The sequence below is a fragment of the Chinchilla lanigera genome, unplaced genomic scaffold (assembly GCF_000276665.1).
Source record: "Chinchilla lanigera isolate Chin_1 unplaced genomic scaffold, ChiLan1.0 scaffold00020, whole genome shotgun sequence".
Classification (NCBI taxonomy): Eukaryota; Metazoa; Chordata; class Mammalia; order Rodentia; family Chinchillidae; genus Chinchilla; species Chinchilla lanigera.
Window position 1 is genome coordinate 10,232,209 of NW_004955421.1, and position 21,970 is coordinate 10,254,178.

The window sequence follows — 21,970 nt, forward strand, 5'->3', positions numbered from 1 at the left end:
TCCAGATGAATTTAAGGCATGTTTTCTCGAGATCTGTGAGGTATGCTAATGGTAGCCTCCACTTTTTCAAACCACAGCAACTCCTGAATTGTGCTGTGACTGCAAACAATAACATCTTATTTAATTGTTATAACGTATCATTTTGACCACAGTCCTGGAAATTTACAATGGGCTTGATCCCAACTAATCAGGCTGGTTTATGGTATGTGAAAGGTCGTAAATATCTATCATTATGTGCCTTATATTAAATCATTATCCTACCTTTCTGCAGTGGAGAACTGGATTACCTATACATAATGCATTTTATTTTTTTTTGGTTTTTTGAGACAGTCTCACTTTGTAGTGCAGGCTGGCCTTGAACTCACCATGTAGCCCAGGTTGCCCTCAAACTCATGGACTCCTCCAGCCTCAGCCTCCAAGGTGGTGGGATTACAGGTGTGCACCACTGTGCCCAGCTAACATAATGCACTTTTTTGTATTGAATTGATGCATTTCTGTTTATTTTTTCAGTACCTCAGTACAGGTTGACACTAATGAAAAAGTCATTATTTCTGTCTTGAAGCTAAGGGAAACTCATACCAAATAATTTCCTTGGATGAAAACTGTGCGACAAGCTCATTTATAAACTTTAAAGTAAACTTGGGCATAAATCATCTGATTATTTAGTGTGTGGGGACACACACTGCACACATACAGGTGGCCCTGCACACCACAAATTCCATATCTATATATTCAAATTACTGTAGATTAAAAATTTCCAAAACAAATCACTGCTTCTGCTCTGAGCGTGAAGAGACTGGCTGTCATTATTCCTTAATATAATCCTTGCTCACATGGCATTTACATTGTTGTAGGTATTATAAATACTATACAACAGGTTTAAAGTATATGGAAGGAAGAACATAGATTACATGCACTACCATATTATTTCATCTGAGAGATTTGAGCATCTTTGGTTCATGGGGGAGGCACTCTGAACTAACTCCTGAGGATGTGGAGGAATGACTGTATATATAAACAAACAAGATATATATATATAATATAAATATATATGTATTACTAAGAAAATTGACTTCAGTCAGTCTTCGGCCTACATAGTAGGAGGCTCTTTTGCTTTACTTTCTCCCTGTGCCCCTTGAAAAGGCTAAGTGATTTTTAAGAATTCCCAGATGGCTTCAACTAGACTAAAAAGTGTCCTTCCAGCTTTCAAGGGTTCTACTTTGGTGATGCCTTGATCTTAGGCTCAGAATATTTTTTGCCTTCCCTGAGCAATCACACCAAGGAGCTACTACTGTGTTCTGAAGAGCAGCAGTTAATGTGCTGCAAGAGGAACTGAATTGAAAACAATTTTTTCCACTTACATAATTTTGGGAAATCGTAGATGAAACAAACATGAAGGAGTTTCATTCAAAATCTCAATGTTTACCTATAGTCCTGCTACTGTATATTCGAGGGGTTTCAACATGCTAATGCGCTGTGAGTCTCCAAAGCCCTGGTGTTACTTCACAGCATTACCATAACTCCTTTCCTCCTAAACATCATATGTAATTCATGAAACATTTGGATATAAATCAGTGAATCACAAATTGTGGGATGGAAAGAGGCACTTGAGAACTTCTTTGCCAAAATCTAATTTACACTGGGGGTGGGGACAAGACCCAGAACTAATAGGGCCAAGGTTTCACATTATTGACAAATGTGGTATTAGAATGCTGAGGTTGCTGGACACTTAATTTCTAAATGAAAGTGTAGGCTACTGTTCTTGTCCTTTTTATATATGTTACTCAGGAACACAACCCCCAAAACCCCAGCCAAAGTACAGTGGCTGGAAATCTCTGTGATCTCAGAACGAGGGGTTTTGTAATTCTACTTTCAAACCTCCAGTTGGCCCTTTGCAAGTAGATTTCTATAAATAGGTGATTGTAGCTGCTTTTTGGTGTCGTATAAGATATTCACAATCACTTCAGTCTTGAAGTACAAAACCCAGAAGCCATCAAAACAATGTTTTATTTGTATTTTCAACCACCTAGGGTCTCCTGGAACTTCAATTGTGAATTTAACTTGCACCACAAACACTGCAGCAGATGATGACACAAACTTAAAGTCATACCAAGTTTCTCTTCATTGCACCTGGCTTGCTGGCAAGGATGCCCCTGAGGACACACAGTATTTCCTCTATTATAGGTTAGTACCTATTTTTATTTATGCAAATGGGTTGCTTCCTCTAGCCTTATAAAACTCATGAACGCTACAATTTAGGTATGGCCCTTGGACTGAAGAATGTCAAGAATACAGCAAAGATACGCTGAACAGAAATACTGCATGCTGGTTCCCAAGGACTTTTATCCATAGCAAAGCACGTGATAGGCTTGCAGTGCACGTTAATGGTTCAAGCAAACACGCTGCAATCAAGCCCTCTGATCAGCTGTTTGATACACAAGCCATTGGTAAGACAGACTTATACAAAGCCAAAATAACTGAGTCACAGAACCTCAGCACTGGAGAGGGTATGACTGTTATTCTGATGCTCAGTAACCACCCGGCCCATGCTGAAAAACCATAGCAGCAGGGCTTCTCAGCTTTAGAACTACTGGCATTTGTGGCCAGATAACTCATGTCATAGGATATGTCATAGGATAACTCATGTCATTCTGGATATTACAGGACGTTTTGCTTCATTCCTGTCACTACTATGAGATACTACTGAGGTTTAACCCCTATCAACCCTCACTGGTGACCAAAATACCACTCAATCATTGACAAATTTCCCTTAGAGGAGAAAATCTCCCCCAGTTCAGAGAGACTGTACCAGGAAAAGTGAGCTCACTGCTTCTGAAAGCCCATTCCATCTCTTATCAGCTCTGACTGGTTTTGTGAAATTTCTGCCATGGGTCCTGTGGTAGGGCTCTTTCCCCGAAGGGTGGTCCCTCGGTGGTTCAGAGGTGACCAAGGTTTCCATACTAAGGCCTTGCTTCTCCGAGCTAACTGCCCAACCCAGAGCATTCCCCAGGCACTACTCTCACCATCCCTCACCATTCTGGGCCCACTCTGGATGTTCTCAAGATGCAAGTGACCCCTTGGCATCTAGATCTCAGCACTGAACATATTATTTAAGGTTTCATACACTCAGTTCTCAAAACAGAAGATGCCTCCCCTCATCCTAGAGTTTTATCAATAAAGTTTACCAGGGGCCTGCCATATTGCAGTCTTGTACACCAACACCCAAGACTTCAGTGTTGGGAGGTGGAGCCAGACTGCCTGTGCTTAGGTCCTGGCTTTTCTGCTGACCAGCTGAGTGCCTTTGGACAAGCTCACTATTTTTCGGTGCTTGGTCTTATAGAAAAAACAGGGATAAGTGAATAGTTCCTATGAGGTTTTGTGAGCATTAAGTGTTTTTAAAGTTCTTAAAATGGTGCCTGGCATAAAAGTTCAATAGATATAGGCTGGATGTGGTTGCCCACACTTGTAATTCCAGCACTTAGGAGGCTGAGGCAGGAGGATCACCGTGAGTTACAGGCCAGCCTGGGCTACTGAGTGAGTTCAAGTGCTGGACTATAGAGCGAGACCTTGTCTCAAAAAACAAAACAAAACAAAAAACACACACACACAAACACATGAAAAATTCAATAAATACACTAAACAATTATTTAAGAGAAATAATTTGGCTTGTGACATATTGATATTAAATGGAGTATAACTTTTGTTAAATAATCATAGCTCTTATGAAAGAGGTTATTCAATTCTCTTCAAGAGTGTATTTTGTAGATGACCTGAAAATGTTACTTTCATGAAAATAGACAGTAGAACATGCTGAGAGAGACCTGGAAACCAATAATTCAAAAATGGATATACCTAGTATAGACTAATTGATTTTATCATTTTTTTGAGGTCTTCAGATTACTAAAAAAAAAGTACATCTTTGGTAAGAAATTTATTCTTAGGCAATGGCTGGCTCTGAAGCCAGTAGACCCCGTTATTAGCTTGGTCCTGTGACTCATTAACTGTGAGCTCTAAATCACATAATGTAAGAGAAAGCACAATCATCTAGAAATAATTTTTACTCATCTTACATAGTCATGAGACAATCAAATCTCAGGGAAAAGAACTGTATAAAAAGTAAAAACACTTATTTTAGTCTATTTTTTATGCACAAGAAAACTAAAGCTTCCTATTCTATCCTCCAAACACAAAACAAAACAAAACAAAAATAAAACACTGAAATCCAAAAAGGGGAAGCCAGGGTAGCAGGGCTTGTGTGGTTGCTCTCGAGCATGCTCCTTGCATGTACAGGTTTATCTTGAGTTTGGTCTAACTCAGAAAGTTAAAGTGATGTTGGGGTGAATCTTGCAATAAGCTGAGAAGGGAAGCAATTCCATCTACAGCAGAAATCTTTTAGTCTATAAGAGGGGTCTCTCTTTAGCACTACAATGCAGGACTCTTGTGGTAAGCCACTGACTTCCTATGGCTTGGAGATCAGTTGATTAAGACTTGATGGCAAACCTTGGAAGGACTATATCTTAGAGAAATGCTGAAGAAGTGTGAGTGGATTGTAATTATCAGCCCTGACCACTGGTTCTAAAGAAATGTCAATGACCTCTCATTCTCTAACTTAGATCAACCAAATCCTCCAATAAATGTCACAGCAGAGATGGAAGGATCTCGTCTCTCCATCCATTGGGAAAAACCAGTTTCTGCCTTTCCAGTCCACTGCTTTGAGTATGAAGTGAAAATTTACAACACGAAGGGCTATTTTCAGGTAAGTCTTCAGATCATTCCAGTATTTGATGATAGATATTAATTTTAGAAGCATTGAAAAATTATGTCTAGCAATTGCTCTGGTTATAATTTTGTACCAACAATGTCCAAATTAACTTACAGCTACCTCAGGTATTACAGAAATAAATTAGATCTTACAGACATTTTGTTTTGAATAGAGGTACTTTTGGTTGAAAATAATACAAAGGATCAGATCAAAATTTTTTGGTATTACTTTGGGTTAGAAGGTAAAATGGTACAGCTGCTCTGGAAAACAGTGAGGTGAGTTCTCATAAAGAAAAAAGAAAGAAAGAAAAAAGCAAAAAAATATAAGTATGAGATAAGCCAATAATTCCACTTCATATATAACAATTCAAAACAAGGTCTCAAAGCACTGCATGGACACTCACACTCATGGCAACATTATTCACAGTAGCTCAAAGTTGGGAGCAACAGAAATGTCTATTATTGAACAGATAAATAAAATGTGATATATATATATATATATATATATATATATATATATATATATATTTCAGCCTTTAAAGGAAGGCAATTCTAATGCATTCTACATCATTAATGACACATGAGGACATCATGATAAGTGAAATAACTCAGTCACAAAAAGACAAATACTATATGATTCCATGTGGATGAGGTACCTAGCATAGTCAGGCTCAGAAATAGCAGAATGATGATGGCAGAGTATGGTGTTGGGGCAGAACTGCTTAATGGAGGAGGTTTCACCCCTGTTCCCCACCTAGTCCTGCTAGGTATTTAGGTGTTAGGAATTGAACTCAGGGCCTCATGCATGGTCAGCCCTACCTCTAACATTGTAAAGCTCTACCACTAACCACAGTTTAAATTTTGCAAGTTAAAAAGTGTTCTGTGTATTTTATGTGGTGAACTGCATTATGTCTGTTTACTCCATCACAACAATAGTTCTATTATGTGATTATCTCCTATTTCAGAAAAAAGTGAGGCAAAAGAGAGAAAATAACTTGCCCATGATCACAAAGCCAGAGAAAACAAGACCAAACAAGAATACAAATAAAAGTCAGGAATCAAACTCATCTTACTGATAAGAGACAAAGCAAATTCAATTCTATTCAACAAATATTTACAAATTGGCATCTTGGTGGGAGATACATAGGTAAATAAGACCTTGCATGTGCAGTAGAGGAGCTTGGTTTCGTAGACACTCAGGCTAATGCAAGGACAGAGCAGGGAGCCAGAAAAACAACCTTCTGGGGACTGCACAGAGAGGAAGTGAATGGAAGCAGGAATGAGAAACAAAAACTTTCCCCGGTAAGAAAAGAAGAAAAGTATTTTCTTAGCCTGTGCTTTCTGAAATCTCTACAGGGGAGGGTGGGTTTTCTTTTGTAAATTTCCAATCTATCATAGATTTGTGTTTTTGTAAAATTCAATAAAAAACAATTTGCTAGAAACATTAAACATGATAAACGACATGTAGAATAGAAGCTGATGGATCATATGCTTGGATATCATCGCAATGTGAAAAGACTCTGCAAGTTTCTAAATGATAGTCTCAGTATCTTTTTTGTACCTTATTGCAGACCAGTAAACATTTCCTGCCCTACACACAAGTCTACCCACCACACTTTGCTAGCAGGGGTGTAAGGCAAGGGAGTAACTCAAAGGTTTGAGAGAGCGGGGTTCTTCAAGCCAAGTGGCATCGATTCTGTTTCTCTATACATAAAACCAATACAGGAATTATAACTCTCTTTCCTGTAACTGCTCTCAGAGTGGCTCTGTAGGACATTTTTTAAAAGGAATTTTTTTTTAAAAAAACAACTACCATGGCCATACACAATGCGAAGCAATGAAGGGTTTGCATGACAGAAACATGACAACATTTGCAGGGAATAATCATTTAGGTAGCAGTGTGAAAACTGGATATATGCGGCAAGAAGCCACACAGATGTGAAGCTATATGTTAACAGCTATGGCCCAAAGTCTAAGCAAAAGATTACAAAAGCTAAGATAGGCAGTGGCCATGGGGCAGGAGTGAGGAGGGGAGAAACACATCCAGGGGATATAAGATGTTGTCATGGACGAATCTCCGGTTTGGGGATGGCAGGTTTGCCGGATGATTGTGACACTGACAAGGAATGAGAACTAGAAAGACTCATTTTGAAAACACAATGTCATTTTAACACGGGACGATGTAGTGCTAATTTAAAGTGCCTGTGGCAAATTGTCATTCACTGAGTATATATTAAATCAGCCAAAATTACTCCTTATACAGGTCAAAAAATGGTTGAATATTGGCAATGTTGATGTGGTTGAAGCTAATATATTCTTAGCTTTGGGCTTGACAACAATAATTCCAATTAGCTCAGTCATCCATGCCTTTGGTTGTGGATTTGTTTGCTTTGGTACTGGTGATCAAACCCAAGGCCATTACACTTAGCTTCATCTCTCCCGAATTTATTTTTTGAGACAAGCTGGGCTGAAGCTTGTGATCCCACTGCCTCAGCCTCCCAGGGTGGTGGGATTATAGGCTACCACACACAGCTTGTCTTGAGTATTCTTATTCCAGTTTCATGGAGGAGGCAATGGAGGCTCAGCAAGGTTGAAGACCTTGCCGTGCAGTTAACTGCCCACCTTCAGTTCAAGATCACTGTTCTTTCTACTTTCTATGAGTCCCTCATCCTTCTTTCCCCAGTGCCTCAGCTACAGTTGTTTTAAGATATTCCTATATCAGAGGTCTGTGAGCCTCACGGTAAGTACAGTGTGTTATGCTTTGCAGATCATACAGTGTCTGTCACAATTACTAAGAGCAGCTATGGACAATACACAAACACACGAGGCTGTGTTCCAGTAAAGCTTGATTCAAGGACACTGAAATGTCAATTATATGTAATTTCCATGTCACACGAAATAGTCTTTTGGATGTTTTGCAAGCCGTTACAAATATATAAGCCATTCTAAGTTTATCAGCTATACAAGATCAGGCAGCCGGCCATGGTTTCCTGACACCAGCTGAATATGCTGGAAACCATAATACCATTTAGGAATGGGACTTCGGAATATGAAGGAACAAGGCAAAGGGGATCGTGTGTTTTTGTAAAGGTTACTCCAGTCTTTGATTCTGAAACACCAACTGGGCCCAGAGGACCTCATCTAGGCTCTACAATTGACTGCTTTCCATATCTTGATTATAAGATAGCATTCTCTGAAGGGTGACTGCCAACACATCACTGAGAGTGGTCTGTAGTAACCTAATTATCATGTATCCCATTGAATTTTAAATCACTTGCTATAAACAGTAAGTTATATTACCTATAGATGACCTCTCAAGCTGATAATTGGCATAAAGTGTATTTCTAGAGTCTTATAATGCTAATTTTTAGGTGGAAAAGACAACAACCCATGCATTTGTCTCCACAACTGATGGTGTTTCTCAGTACTCCATTCAAGTGAGAGCAACCGTGAGCCCTCAGTGTAGAGCCATGGGGCTGTGGAGCAAGTGGAGTCAGCCTATTTCCGTGGGTGAGTTTCTGAAAACAGATAATCCCAGAAATATACCATCTGTTCGTGGGTCTTGAAATGGTTTTGGATGTCAGCTTGCCTCATCTTCTATTGGTCTACTACCTTTCAACCACAGATGGACATGCCAAGAAGCCAACAAAGCTTTTTTTCTTAATTTTAAAGAGAATAAAAGTAAAAAAGAAAAACCACATTAAAAATGATCCAGAATTTCAGAACAAGATAATAAGAAATCAACAATGGTTGCTATACTGCATATTGTTAACTTCAAAGTAGTTGTTCAGATTACCAGATATATGCAAAATTGATTTAAAAAATTAAACATTAACTGTTCCTTTCAATAAACCAGTAGAAATTAGTAGTAGTACAATTATCTTAGCTATCTTGTGTATATACTAGATCCACAGAAAGCCCCAACCAACCAAGTTTAAACATCCAAGTTTCCTGTGAGCACAAGAACTTCTCAGGCTGTGTACCTAGTCTTTGTTTTTAATTTTCCCTCCTCGTTTTCTCTGTTTCCAGGCCTTTCCTCTATCTTTCCAAGCCTTTGGGGAACATTGACCTGATATGCATCAGATCTGACACATCCCCATGGGCTAATGGGTCACAGCCTAAGAATTTCTTTTTTTTCTTTTTTTCCTTTTTTTGTTGAGACAATGTCTTCTTACGTAGTTCAAGCTGGCCTTGGACTCACTATGTAGCCCAGGCTGGCCTCAAACTCACAGCAATCCTCCTGCCTCAGTCTCCTGAGTCCTGGGATTACAGGCCTGTGCCACTCTGCCTGGCTTGCCTGAGAATTTCTTAAAGGCCGAGTGAATGAATTACATCATGGAAAATCTTAGCTATCCAAGTTTTCAGATTAAACAATTTAAGATCATTGTATATTTAAAAGCTGTTGTAAGAAAACAGAGATCCCATCTTCCTTTCACTCAGTTTTGCCCAAGGGTAGCATCTTTCAAAACTATAGTACAATATAATAAGTAGAAAACTGGCACTGACAATCCATGAATCTTACTCAGAGTCTATCAATGTTATATGTGCTCATCTCCGTGTGTTGAGTTTTCCAGTGAGGTGGTTTGGGAGAATCTCAGCACACACTTACCTTCATGGAGCAGTCTCCTCAGCTAGGGTGCAAAGGAGTTCATCACCGTAAGGACTGCTCACGTTGCCCTTTCACAACACACATCTCTCTATCCCCTCTCCCCTTGACCTCTGGCAATCATTAATCTGCTCTTTATCCCTAGAATTTTCCTGTATCTAATTCTGAATTCAGACTTTTGTTTCTTTTCTTAAAGAAGATTTCAAAATGGAATCATCTGCAAGGCCCACAATACCTACACTCATTCCTGACAGAAGACCTACAGGGTTGGACATCTCCTGGGCTCCTAGGTTGGTTTTGCAGCAGGTTTTGCTTATGATCCAACTAAGTAGCTTGCTTGGCAAGTAAAATAAACACCTTATCTTTTAGTGCATCCGTGAAGGATAATGGCTATTGGATGGTGGCTCCATTTGGGGCATCCTGTTAGTTTCAACTTGTATCAGATGGCAACCTGACATCGGCCATGTATCAGGTCATTGGGAGGTGGCCTTGCGCCTTGAAGATAAAAACTTTCACACGCTGTGTTTGCCATTATCTCTGTGTCTTGGGGAAGAGGACACAGGTATTTTATGAGAGGGGACAGTTACAGAAACAAGTAATGTTTTTGTGTATACGCCATAGCCATGCAGCCCGGACGTGGAGACATTTGAAGTCAAATGATGCACTAAGTCCACAAGAACAGGGAAGGGGAAAGAACACTAAAGTCTTACATAAAAAGCCTGGGCTTAGCACCCAGTCTGGGCACATATTGAAGGTGTATTCTTAGACAAATCGTTTCTCTCTGCTGGCTTCCATTTGCGGGATAAAGGAGGACACTCCAGCATATGTTATGAGGTAATAGAACAGAGATGGCAGATCACAGGTGTGGGGAGTCATTTCCAAGAATTGTGATCGTTCTTATGCATTATCGAGTAAATTCTCTCAACAAACCTGTTTTGCAGATGAGGAAATTGGTTTGGAAAATTTAGTTTGCTTAACTGCATGACCAGCAAGTGCCAGAGACAGGGCTCAGCTCCAGGGTATCTGCCACTGGCATCTAATTTCTTGGCACTGTGCATGGTGTGATGGGATCCTGGAAGTTGCAAGGTGCTGAAACAATTAAAGGCTTATGCAAAAGATCCTGATAGCTAACCTTGTGCTAACAGCTGGACACAACTCTCTTTAATTTATGGGATTTTGCATGACCATTTGAAGCATACAGCATCTTAGTTACACTTTCTCATTGCTGAGATAAAATACTCAATATTCAAAGTTAAAGGAGGAAAGGTTTATTGTAGCTAACAGTTTGTAGAGGTTTCAGCCCATAGTTGGCTGGCTCCAAGGCAGGGTGGGATGGCAGAGGGGCATGGCAGAGGAGAAACAGCTCAGAAGGCAGCAAAGCAGCAAAGTAGCAAAGAAGCAGCAAGCGACAGAAAGCAACCCTCTTTCTCTCCCGTATATTCTACCCTTAGTATGAGTAGCACTCACACCTCGGGTGGGCCTTATCATCATCCACTCTCAGAACTACGCCAGCCCAATCTGTAGACTAATTTAGTAACCACACATCCTTGATCCCAGCATCACGAATTTAATCCCAGCATCACACACACTAGATTCAACATGTGAAAAGCTCCACCCATCACTGCATGAGGCTTTGGGGAGACATCTAGACACAAACCATAGCATGCAGTGAAGATTTCTTTTTGGCACATATTAAAATCGTCCGTGATGTAATTCATTCACTTTGGCTTTGGGTAGGTCTTCAAGGACTTCTTAGTCAGTGAGCCATTAACCCACTGGAGATGTGTCAGATCTTGCACATTGTCGGATAGATTTCCATCAAAGATTAGGAAAGATGAGAGGCCTGAGAAATGAAGTCTTCAGGGAGACCACTGCTGATTTCCCATGAGAGAATGGCACCCCCTCGTGTTGTGCAATACACTATCAACACAGCATTATGGGGTGTTGCTGCTATCATGTAGAGGTCTGAGAGGAGCCCCACAAACCTTCTGGAAGGAACCAAAAAAAACCAACCAACCAAACAAACAAACAAACAAAAAAACCGAGAATGACCCAAATTCACCTGCTGCACAATTCTGCAGAAGCTGATTTTCCCCACCTTCATCTCCTTCCCAGGATGGTACCCTAACCCACCTAAACTGACCATGCACACGGAGGAACTTCCTTAAAACTGCTGCATTTGCACAGACAAAATTCACTTGGTGTTGCAAAAGGGAAAATAATAGACGAAACATTCTCAGGGAATTTTTAACAAGATTATTAATTATGTCAAATGCCTATAGCAGAAACCTACTTTTCATTGTTTGCATTTGGTAGGTTCCTTTTTAAGAATGTTTTATATTATTTCTCAAGTCCATAAAACTCATTAGGCAGCACTGATATTTCTGTGTATCTTTGAAACACTACTATACACATAGTTTCAGAGATTTTTTTTAAATGTCACTCAAGGGGCCTGAAAGCAACATGCTGGACATTGAGGTCAGAATCGTTTCTAAGAAGCCAGTTATGCTTTCTCATTGCTTGAATTTTATTTTATTTTATTTTTTTTATTTTAAAAATAAAAGGAAAACATTGACAGACAACCTTTTACAAAATAGCAAAAGAACAGTAAAGACAATACAGAGTTACAAACAAAGTGGTAGGAAATTAACAATGCTTGTTGTACTACATATTGATATCTTCAAAGGGGTTTCTCATGAAAACAGATAGAGACATGCAATATTGGGTTAGACAGTCAGTGTTGATTATAGTGTTAGAACTCATGGGTTGAAAAGGAAACACGACACATCAGGAGATCTAGGTTTTAGCCACAAACCTGCTAACATGTAACTCTATGACCCAAGTTGGAGATGGCAAATGATATTTTCTGAGCCCAGCGATCAGAAACTGCTTATAATACAGTGCAGAAAAGGAGGCTGAGACTAAGTTGAGGTCATCCTAGGGAGTGATGATCTTCTGCCACTACTGCAGGGGACAGAATAGTGACTAGCACGCCAGGCTTGTGCCAGCCAGCTCTAGTCTGGCGCACTTAGCATCTCTGGGCCTCAGTTTCCTCACCTGTAAAATGCAAGTGCCACACTCTCCAGTTGCTGCCAGCTGGGCCACAAAAGTGCTGAGAATGAAATTATGATTCATCATGAGAATGGATTTTAAGCTTGTTTTAAATTTATTATTCATCTCCCCTTCAGAACTCTCTCTCTCACCATTATTATTTCCTAAATAACAGCTTCCTAGTTTGGATCTGGACTCATTATAGTTCCCCCCAGGTGTACCTCACTGCTATTATCTATGGCAAATCCCATTTCATTTACTGCCACCCATTTCATGAAGATGGGCTGATTAATATCAGTTCTTACCTTATAAATCCATCCTTTCTGGAATTTACTCTCCTATTCAGTTTAGGGTCATTAGTGATTTTAATCAATGCAGACTTTCCATTTTCATCAAGATGATTAATAAACATAATAGGAAGTCCAAGCCTCTTGGGGACATTTTGCATGGCTCTTCCTTACCCCTTGAGGATGCAGCAATAATTATGCTCAGCTGGCAGTCTATCAGGCAATTTTGCCGCTAAACACTCATTTCCTTTTAATGCTCTTCCTCCTCTCCTACCTTGCCTTATAAATGGCACCCTGGAGCCCTCCCCTTCCATTTTCATTCCCAGGTACAACTCAGATAACACCCCTTCCTTACACGTGTTAAGTCCACCCCCTCCATTTTAATTAAGGTAAGGAAATGAAGGCCCAGAGATAGTAAATGTCTCGGTAGTTGTCAAACAGCCAAGAAGCGCCTATTAATGTATAATTTCCTCAAGTAGGTGACATATGAGCCAATTAACAAATTAGAATAGATTCAATTAACTAAATTAACCCACTATAGTCCAAGATTACTCCATAACCAATGAGACAGAGGTAAGTTTGATTAATGAGATGGGGCAGGTGTATATGCGGTTGCTTCCTGCTCTGCTTGGCAAAGTCCCAAGTCAGCCAGGAGGCACATAGGGTGTCTGCCCTGAACTATGCCTTTGTTCCCCCTTCCCACTCCAGGATATCCAGAGAATGATTTTTTTCCCACAGTGGAAGCAGTGGTTTGACTTTATCAATACTGTTGTCAACTGCCCTTTATCAACTGGTTTCTGTCTTAGGAGTGGCACTTCCCAATTTTTGTGAGACTCTTTCCTTTTCAAACTCTAACTTCCAGTTCTTCTTTTCCTTTCTTATCTTGGTTATCGCCTGTTTACAGAAACGTTTGTTTCCTGAGTCAAGTCCTAATGAAGCTTCTTGTTCTTTCAAGCTGTCATCTTTTCTCCTCTCCTGAAGCCCAAATGCCAAGTGTGAAACACACAGTTATGAAAATGGATTTCCCCACAGTTCATCTTCCCTGTGGAAAAGAGACTGCTGGCCGCATTAATTTCCAGCTGTGTCCCTGGTCAGGCTCAGACATGATTCTCAGTGATGAGTCCCACCCTCAGTCTCAAAAACTGTCCCTCAAACAAACCTTAAACTTTGCTCTGAACTCATTGGAAGCAGCATCTGGTGGCCAGAACCAACATGGCAGTGCGATAAGGCATCAGTGAGAAGGTACTTTTATAAAGTTTTCTTTTTAAGCACGAGATGCGTGGCACAAGATCCACCCAGTCTTTCTCACAGGTGTGATCATGGCTCACAGGGTGCCTTGTGCATCTCATTTTTGAGGTAACGAGACACGTTTCTCATTGGAAATTCAGGCCTTTCTTCTCTTGTCATGGTCTGAGCTGGGATGGGGGCCTTTAAGAGTGACACGAACATCTAAACTCTGTTAGGCTCTAAGGAAAATAAAATGAGGCAGAACATAAGGGTGGCAGGCAGGAATACGGGCTGGAATGGAAGTAAAGTCACTCCAAGGAAACTCCCACGCATTTTTCCTTTCTCTCTCTTGACATTGATGACTAATGTGTGAGGAAGCCTGGTAGCTCTGTCCTGGGAGCATGGGATTAAAGGCTGGATGGAGGAAATGGAGTCACCCATGAAACTAGCCTGGAGAGGTTTTTTTGGTCTTTCTTCCCCCTTCTTTCATTTTATACTCAGCGTGCATATTTCCCAAGGTCCTGGAGCTCTGGCCCTCGCCCCCTTCTCACTTCTGTGGCTGTATTTTTCTCTCTTACCCTTCTCTCAGTCCCACCAGTTTTTCTTTTTAAATTTTATACTGTGGCAAAGCAGATGGCAAACCAGAAAAAAAGAAAGAAGGGCCTACCTTAGCTTTCTCTGGAGCTCTTTACAAAAGATTTCTGTGAGGTTTTCCTGAGATAAGAGGTAAGAGCCTCTGAGTCAACACAGGGGCAAAACTGTTGGAAAAGTATAAATAGGTGACTCAACAATGAGAAAACCCCACTTCTGCTACCTTAGACTGTCATAGCTTATGATTCTAGGCTTTTCGTTGCAAATAGGGGATTTCACGTAGGTAAACACTGTAGTTGGTTTGATGATGCCACTTCCTCTTACCCAAGCTCCTGTGGTTTTAGACCCCGCTTGGCGGCTCAGCTCTCAGCAGGGGAGTAGGACTACTTTAGCCTTGCAGTTGTCCCACTGCCCTAATGGCGGACGCAAGAGGAGCGTTCAGATTCTGTCCCCACATGCCAGGAACGTGGCTTCAGGCACGGCCACCCTTCTCTGTGCCCATTCCACCCTTCCATGCATATATTCTGCCTCATGATGGGGCAGAAGAGACCCAAGCTCAGGAGGGACCCTCACACTGGGTGGCCAGCCGCTGTGCTTGGCACACCAGCCTACATTATCTTGTATCTACATAAACTGACTTTCCTGACTTAAGAAATAAATGCCCAGCAGCTCACCTCCTCAGTGGTGGCCTAGGCCTGGAACCCAAATGTAGGGCTGGTTCCACGCCTGTGTTCTGGGAAGCTCTATTGCCCTGTGAGTTATTATTCCAGCTACAGAGACTGAGGCCAGAGCACTGGGCATGTTGGAGCCGGGGAGATCAGGGGCTATGAAAGGCTGATGATCTATCCAGACCGAGCAATAGGGACAGCTTTTTTTTTTTTTTTTTACTTTTCAGGCTACTCTTGTCTAAATGTTCCTCTCCAAGTTGCCTATAATGTTAATTTTCATTAAGATTCTTGACAAGTAGTACTTTCCATGCCTTATGCCCCTTTTTCTTCCTTAGTATCTGGAATATTTGGTGTGTCTTTATCTCTCCTAACCTGAGCTTACTAGTCTGGATTCTTAATTTTTTTTTTTTTTGCAGTACCGGGGATCAAACTCACAACCTTGTGCTTGCCAGGCAGGGGCTTATGCCACTGAGCTATATCCCCAGCCCTAGTCTGGATTCTTGAGAACTCTGACAGCACTCCAATTTTGATCTTGCCTTGAGTGTTTAGGGAAATTGCAGTTGTCCCACTGCCCTAATGGCGGACGTCCGTGCTAATGTCCCTAATGCCCTAATGCCCCTGGATTTCTTAGTTCTGGCACAATGCATTTAATTCTAAGTAAAATAAGTATTTACGGAGCACCTACTACCTACCAACACCATGCCATGCACTTTAGATGCATTAATTCACTTACTCCTTATCTCCCTTTCCAAAGCCGGAAACAGAAGGTGGAACAGACACCATGGTGAAGGTCACTTTAGTAGCCAAAGGCAAAACTGGACTACGATTTTCATGCTTTGTCGCTTACTTGTATGTGATGACTGCACCTGCTCTAGCAGGTTGGCAGAACAGGTTCAGCGGCTTTTCACAGGGAAAGGTTCTGGGTTTGTAGGGGATCCAGAAGAGAGGAAACCCTGGGTGCTGTTGGGAAGGCTCAGAGAGGAAAGGAAATTTCACAGGCAGTTCCCTTTTATGCTTCATTAAATCTTTTCCTCCTGCAGGTAACACAAACAGCAGCGCAGGGAGCCATCCAGTCGGTCCTGAATGAACACAGACACCCATACGCACCTCCCAGGATGCTGTTAACTTTCCATATTTGGTTCACGTGAACCCAGTGTCACCACATGATCACAGTTTTGTGCATTTTACACTGGGACTTGCACTACTCTGTTTTCTTCACTGAGGCTGCAGGCATGATGCAAGGTCCATTTGACAAGTTGCCCTGGAAAGTTCATGACACAAAAGTCTCTCTCTGACTTTTGCTGGCATTAGGAGCCTATGATTAAGGTTTTGGGTTGCTTTTATGAGTGACAGCACAGCCTCAGTCTCCAACCAGAGCCAAGCCACAGGAAGCTAGTTAAACCCTGTATCATCTACTAACATATTGATATCCTCTCAACTCCCCAGCCCTCTTGATGCCATATGAACTTCTTCCAGCACTTGCTGGTTGCAACAACACAGCAGGGCTGCTTTATTAGAAAAGTCCCATCAATTTGCTAATTAGCTCCTTTCCCTTCAAACCTGTTGGTGAGTCTGAAATCAGATCCAAAAATCAATATAGGAGCATTGAAAGCTGATACTTGTGTGGACAATTTAAGGGGCAGTAGGCTTCCAAATTAATTTACCTCCTAAGAGCTATCAGTCTGAACTATGCAGATTATAGAATTCTAGAGTGAAAATGGCTACAGCGCAAGGATAGAAGTGATTTGCTGAAGTACCCAAGACAGCCAGAGCAGTGCGGTCCAATGCCTGAAGACTTCCTGCTCTCTGTGTTGTCTCCATCCCCTCCCACTCCACATCCATGCCTGAACCACAGAACAATAACATTTCCTTCAGTTGCATTATTTGCAAGACCAAATGGTTAATATATCAAGAACAACAGAAGCCAGGTAGCTGAGTTCCCCAATTGTCTAAATTGACAATCTCTCCAGAATAGCCAGGCACAAGCAGAGAGTCTAGAGGGCTTCTCCTCCTTGGAACAAGCTATGCGAATGCCTTTTCCTAAAACTCATCTCTGCATAACCAAATGGCAGTGCTCCTCGATTTCTTAAAAAGACACATCTGTGGCTTCCACTGTTAATGACAGACAAAGTATTGTGTTTCAAAAAAGATTCAAATAACCTGGTTGAAAACCAAGGCCTTGCACATGAAATTTTGGTTTTATTTTGTTTTGTTTTGTTTTTAAGAAATGTTAGAGACTTCAGAGGTCATATTAAAGATATATAAAAGGAATGCCTAATTTTAGAGTAGTGGAATTCTTAATTATTTTTACCCAAATACATATACTGTTGTGGAATCTGTGTCCTTTTTTCAGTGTTCGGTGAAACTAAGCTAGTTTCATTTATGGATCAATGAATTCACTTATTTATAATCACTGATTCTCTACTTTTTACAGTAATAAATAAGTGAATAGCAAGTGATTTGCAAGTAATTTCCACTCAGAAGTGAGCATGTGAAAGCTTTTAATGCACTTTGCTCTTGGGTTTGGTTCTTCCTTGGCTGTGGGAGAACAGACCAAGCAAATGGCTAATTTGTCAACTGTCCGCAAGCTCTGACCGTGACTCATGCAGGACCCCGCATGCATCAGTAGCTTTTTTCATTGACTTAAAAGTAATCTGTTGCCTCTGTATTTTTGTTAATCCAGTGAGAATCTCCACTTATCAGAGGGAGAACCAAGTTGAGCAGCTAGAGAGAGTGGTTTAACTGAAATGACTTTTGTAATCATGGCCAGAAGAAAACAGTAGCATTATCAGGACTTGACATATCAGGTTAGGGGTTACTGCACAATTGAGTCACCAGTATGACTGAGTGTGTAACCCTGATAACATTTACAACATTCCTGGGCCTCTCTGGAGGACCCCAAACCTTATCTGCATAACCTAGCTGTGAGCTAGGTGATAACTTTGTTGTTTAAAAGTTCTTTGCTGAATTCACATCTATGTTTGTGAGTTTAAGAGTTTCCACTTTCAAAATGGTTAAGAGTGTGGAATGATTAGTTTCAGAGCTGGGGAAATTAGGTTTGTACCTTTATTCAGACAACCAGGCCTGGAAATAAAAGGAGACAGTACCTGATTTGATATCAGTTGGAGCCAGTTGTTCTTCCTATTAGATACGAGCAAGTGCAGTAAAAGCAAGATTTAAGAGGATGCTCATTTCCAACCCAGAGAACTGAATACAGAGCTGAATATAAAACTGCAAACCGGTGAGCATCAGTGGGAATTGGGAAAATGTAAGTTTTGCCTCTTGGAGGGGGTGTTTTCTACCATCTTACAAAGTGTGGCTAATTATTGTTTTCAACAGACATATCTCAAAATTAAACTTTTTAAAAAAAGTCTAGTCTTATGTTTCTAATAATATAATAGCATACCACCTGGAGCTGGGGACTATCTGGAGGAAAGGTAGTCTGCAAAACAGCCACCTTTGATTAAAGATGGGACCTGTAAATTTAGATCTAACAGCTGGGAAATGAACCACAAAACAAGGCTTCCCTACAGGGAAGAGTATTCAGCCACAAAGAGGACAAGAAAGAAATGCTTAGAGTAAGTATCTGGCACATGCAGCACACTTTGACTTTTGCAGGAAGAGAGGAGTGGATTGGCACTCATGCAGCAGCGTGACTGGTAGGCTGCCTGCCCAGTCCTGAGCTGAATTTTTACTCTCCCCCATTTATGACCTGCGTATGTTCAGCTGGCTTACTTTGTCCTCTGCTTTAGTTTCTCCCTCTATACAGTGGGAATAACAGGGATAACCTGGAAACATCAGTGTCAGGACCAAATTGAACGTTTTAGATACTTCACATAATGTTTGTTAACCTATGAGTGCTCAGAAAAGTGTGTGGAAAAAATGTACAGAAAATAAGCTCTTAGGGATTTCCTGACAGATTTTTTTTTATTATATTTTATTGCAACTTTCAGACTTTTAGCAATGAAAAGGTACTACTTTTCTAGTCAGCTTTGTTAGAGGCATGTGTACCTGAAGGGTCAAAGCCCTGCACTGAGCGAGTGGTACCAGTGTAAATATGGGAGAGATCGGAGGGGTCCTACATTTCAATTACCTTGTTTGCCAGAATGATCTTCCAGCAAGCCGGGCGTAGGGCCCAGGTCTCCAGACTACGTGCAGGTGGATGCAGGAGCGAAAAGTATGTTACTCTTGCATTTCAGACTGTGACAGTGCTCTTGAGGGACAGTGGAAAGGGGCAGGGGCTGCAAAGAATGGAAAGAGTCATGGTGACTACATGGCTTTGGATTTAGGGGCCTGGAAAAACTTGCTGAAGTGGAAAAGCCAGTGAAAGAAGAGGTTCTGATGCAAAGAAGACCGTGCATTTGGTTGTGACGATTGTCAGCTCTGAGAAACCTTCAGCTGGGTTTCACCTACCAGCGCCGTTTGACCTAGATGCGCGGCTGTGTGTCGGGGCAGAGAGAGGAATAAAGGCTAGGGAGAAGGCTTTGTGGAATTAAAAGATGAAGCTGTGATGGACAAACTTTTCAAAGTTCAGGGAAGAGACTGTAGTGGTAAATATCAAAGGGTAGAGGGGTGAGCCGAGAGAGCCAGCTGAAATTAAAAAGGGAAGAAGGAAATGACATGGAGGAAGGAACATTTGGGTACAAGCCAGCGTCCCTGTTTCAGAGTCATTCTCCAGTCTGACACGTAGGAAGGAGGTCAAGAAAAATAAACTTGGGAAAGAAACCAATTGTCTTTTGGCATCAACTAAGATGATGTCACCAGTTATTAAAAAAGAAAACCAGTTTCAGAAGTAGGAAGATGAAGCGGGCTGCATCTCCTGCTCAAAATTTAGGCTGGGAAATACGGTAAAAAGGTATTTGATGATAGCTGGAAGAGATGGCTGAGCACAGTCATGGCTTATCCAAGATACAGGGCTCTATGAATATTTGAAAGTGGAAAGAAAAGATTAAAGCTCTGGGGAGGTAGAAGATAAACCTAAATAAGAGTCCTCAGGAAGCTACAAAGCAAGGGAGGAGGGAGGGCAGGAATCACAGGCATGATGTCCAAAGGCATCTCTTTTCCTTGACAATTGAAGATTTTTCAAAGTATTTTGGACTAAATCTTAGGCTATTTACAAGAGCTAGAAATTTCCACTTACTTGTGTTCTTTTCTCATTTTTAGAAGAAACAAATAGTAGCAGAAGCTTTTGCTCCTGGCGTAGAACGCACCTTGCCACACTACTTAGCGCAGCGGTCATTAAATCATTACTTGTGTTGCTACTTGCTTCATGCAGGTTTTCCCAGAAGGACTCTAAACTGTACCCCAGGAGGGTTCACATAGATTCTTTTAACCACTGTATCCCAGTAACTTTTACAGCCAGACATGCAATAGGAGCCCAGTAAATTCTTGTTAAATGAAAGAATAAAGGAATGAGTGAATGAGTGGTCTCTCCCACAGAAAACAAGCTCACTGTATTCAGAGAGGTACTTCAGGATTTGCATTATTCTCTGAAAGTAACAAAGGTGGTTTAATAAGTGCACTGATTCTTTGAAAGCCAGTTAGTGAAGGGCTTTGGATTCCTCTTGAATCAAACTACCTTTAACCACCCCCGTCTGGCCTGTCACTGAAACCAAATGAAGAATCTGTCCTTTGAATGTAGATCAGGAACAAATTTAGACAGCGAGGAAGGTTGTAGACAAAATACTCTGTGTACTGACAACAAAGTTTTTCTTCTGTTTTCCTATCTGTGCAATTGGTATAATGATAAAGGGCGCTTTGGGGACAGTTAGGATTAAAAAGCACTTAATAGCAGACTCGAATGACTTTATTGTCATCTATGAGTATTTTCCTCATACTTTCTTTCCTTGAAAAGTTTCATTGCCAACCTTGTACAAATATGTTTACTGAAATGCAAGTAGGATGCTGAGGAGGCTATGTTTTTTTTTTATGGATTTTCCATCTAAAACCTTATCACTCACCTAAAACTGGTAAGGTGGCATATCCAGGATCCAATCGACAAAGTACACAGAATGGACTCTAAATGTTTGCTGATTGATTTAATAAACACTGCTTTAAGATTAAAAGCCAGCTATCATCAGTAAATTTCACCTTCATAGCAGCTTTACAAGATGGACATTTTCTCCCTTTTAGATGAGAAATTTCAGGCTCAGGAAGATAAAGCTACCTACTTCCCCAGTGTCATCCAGCACCCGCAACCCCTAACCAAACTTCCTTTCTTTTATTGGCGCCTAATTCTTACTCTGGTTTCTTTCTGTCTCCTTTTCTTCCCCAATCAGGAAAGGAGCAGAAGCGCATCACCGAATGGTTTCTCATCGCACTTACAGCAACCGTCTGCGTCATCTCGTTAACTTCCTTACTCCTCTGCAGAATGTAGGTATTCTCTACGTTAAGCGCTTCCAGCTGGGTCTGCGTATTGAACGCTGAGTCTTACTGTGCATCTATGGGACAGATAGTTCTTGTTATCTGGGGGAATCTACAGCAGTTTTGCTCCTGGATAGCTTTTCTGAGATGAGTACGCCCAAATCAAAAGTGGCAAACATCAGGAGGCGACACACAGAAACTGGACAGAGCCCAGTGTGGCTGTCAGCTGCTCCACGGACTTTCTACGTTTCTAGCTACTAACGTCTGTGAAGACTTTTATCTCTGTGTGCTTGACTCCCGCGCAGCCTCCCGTTTGCTACCTGCTTCTTTTTTTTTTTTTTTTTTTTTTTTTTGGTTTTTCTCCGGTACCGGGAACCGAACTCACGACCTTGCGCTTGCCAGGCAGGCGCTTTTGC

The 21,970-nt window shown here is 41.2% G+C and overlaps 1 protein-coding gene across 1 annotated transcript in view; it reads left to right on the forward strand.

Moving 5' to 3' along the window:
* The window catches only part of Il5ra (interleukin 5 receptor, alpha), a 48,167-nt gene that overhangs the window by 20,615 nt on the left and 5,582 nt on the right, over positions 1-21,970 (forward strand). Inside the window, exons 7-11 of the mRNA XM_005383750.1 lie at positions 2,031-2,184; positions 2,260-2,447; positions 4,614-4,756; positions 8,133-8,271; positions 21,470-21,563. Coding sequence (XP_005383807.1) covers positions 2,031-2,184; positions 2,260-2,447; positions 4,614-4,756; positions 8,133-8,271; positions 21,470-21,563 — 718 coding nt within the window. The remainder of the gene's footprint in view (positions 1-2,030; positions 2,185-2,259; positions 2,448-4,613; positions 4,757-8,132; positions 8,272-21,469; positions 21,564-21,970) is intronic.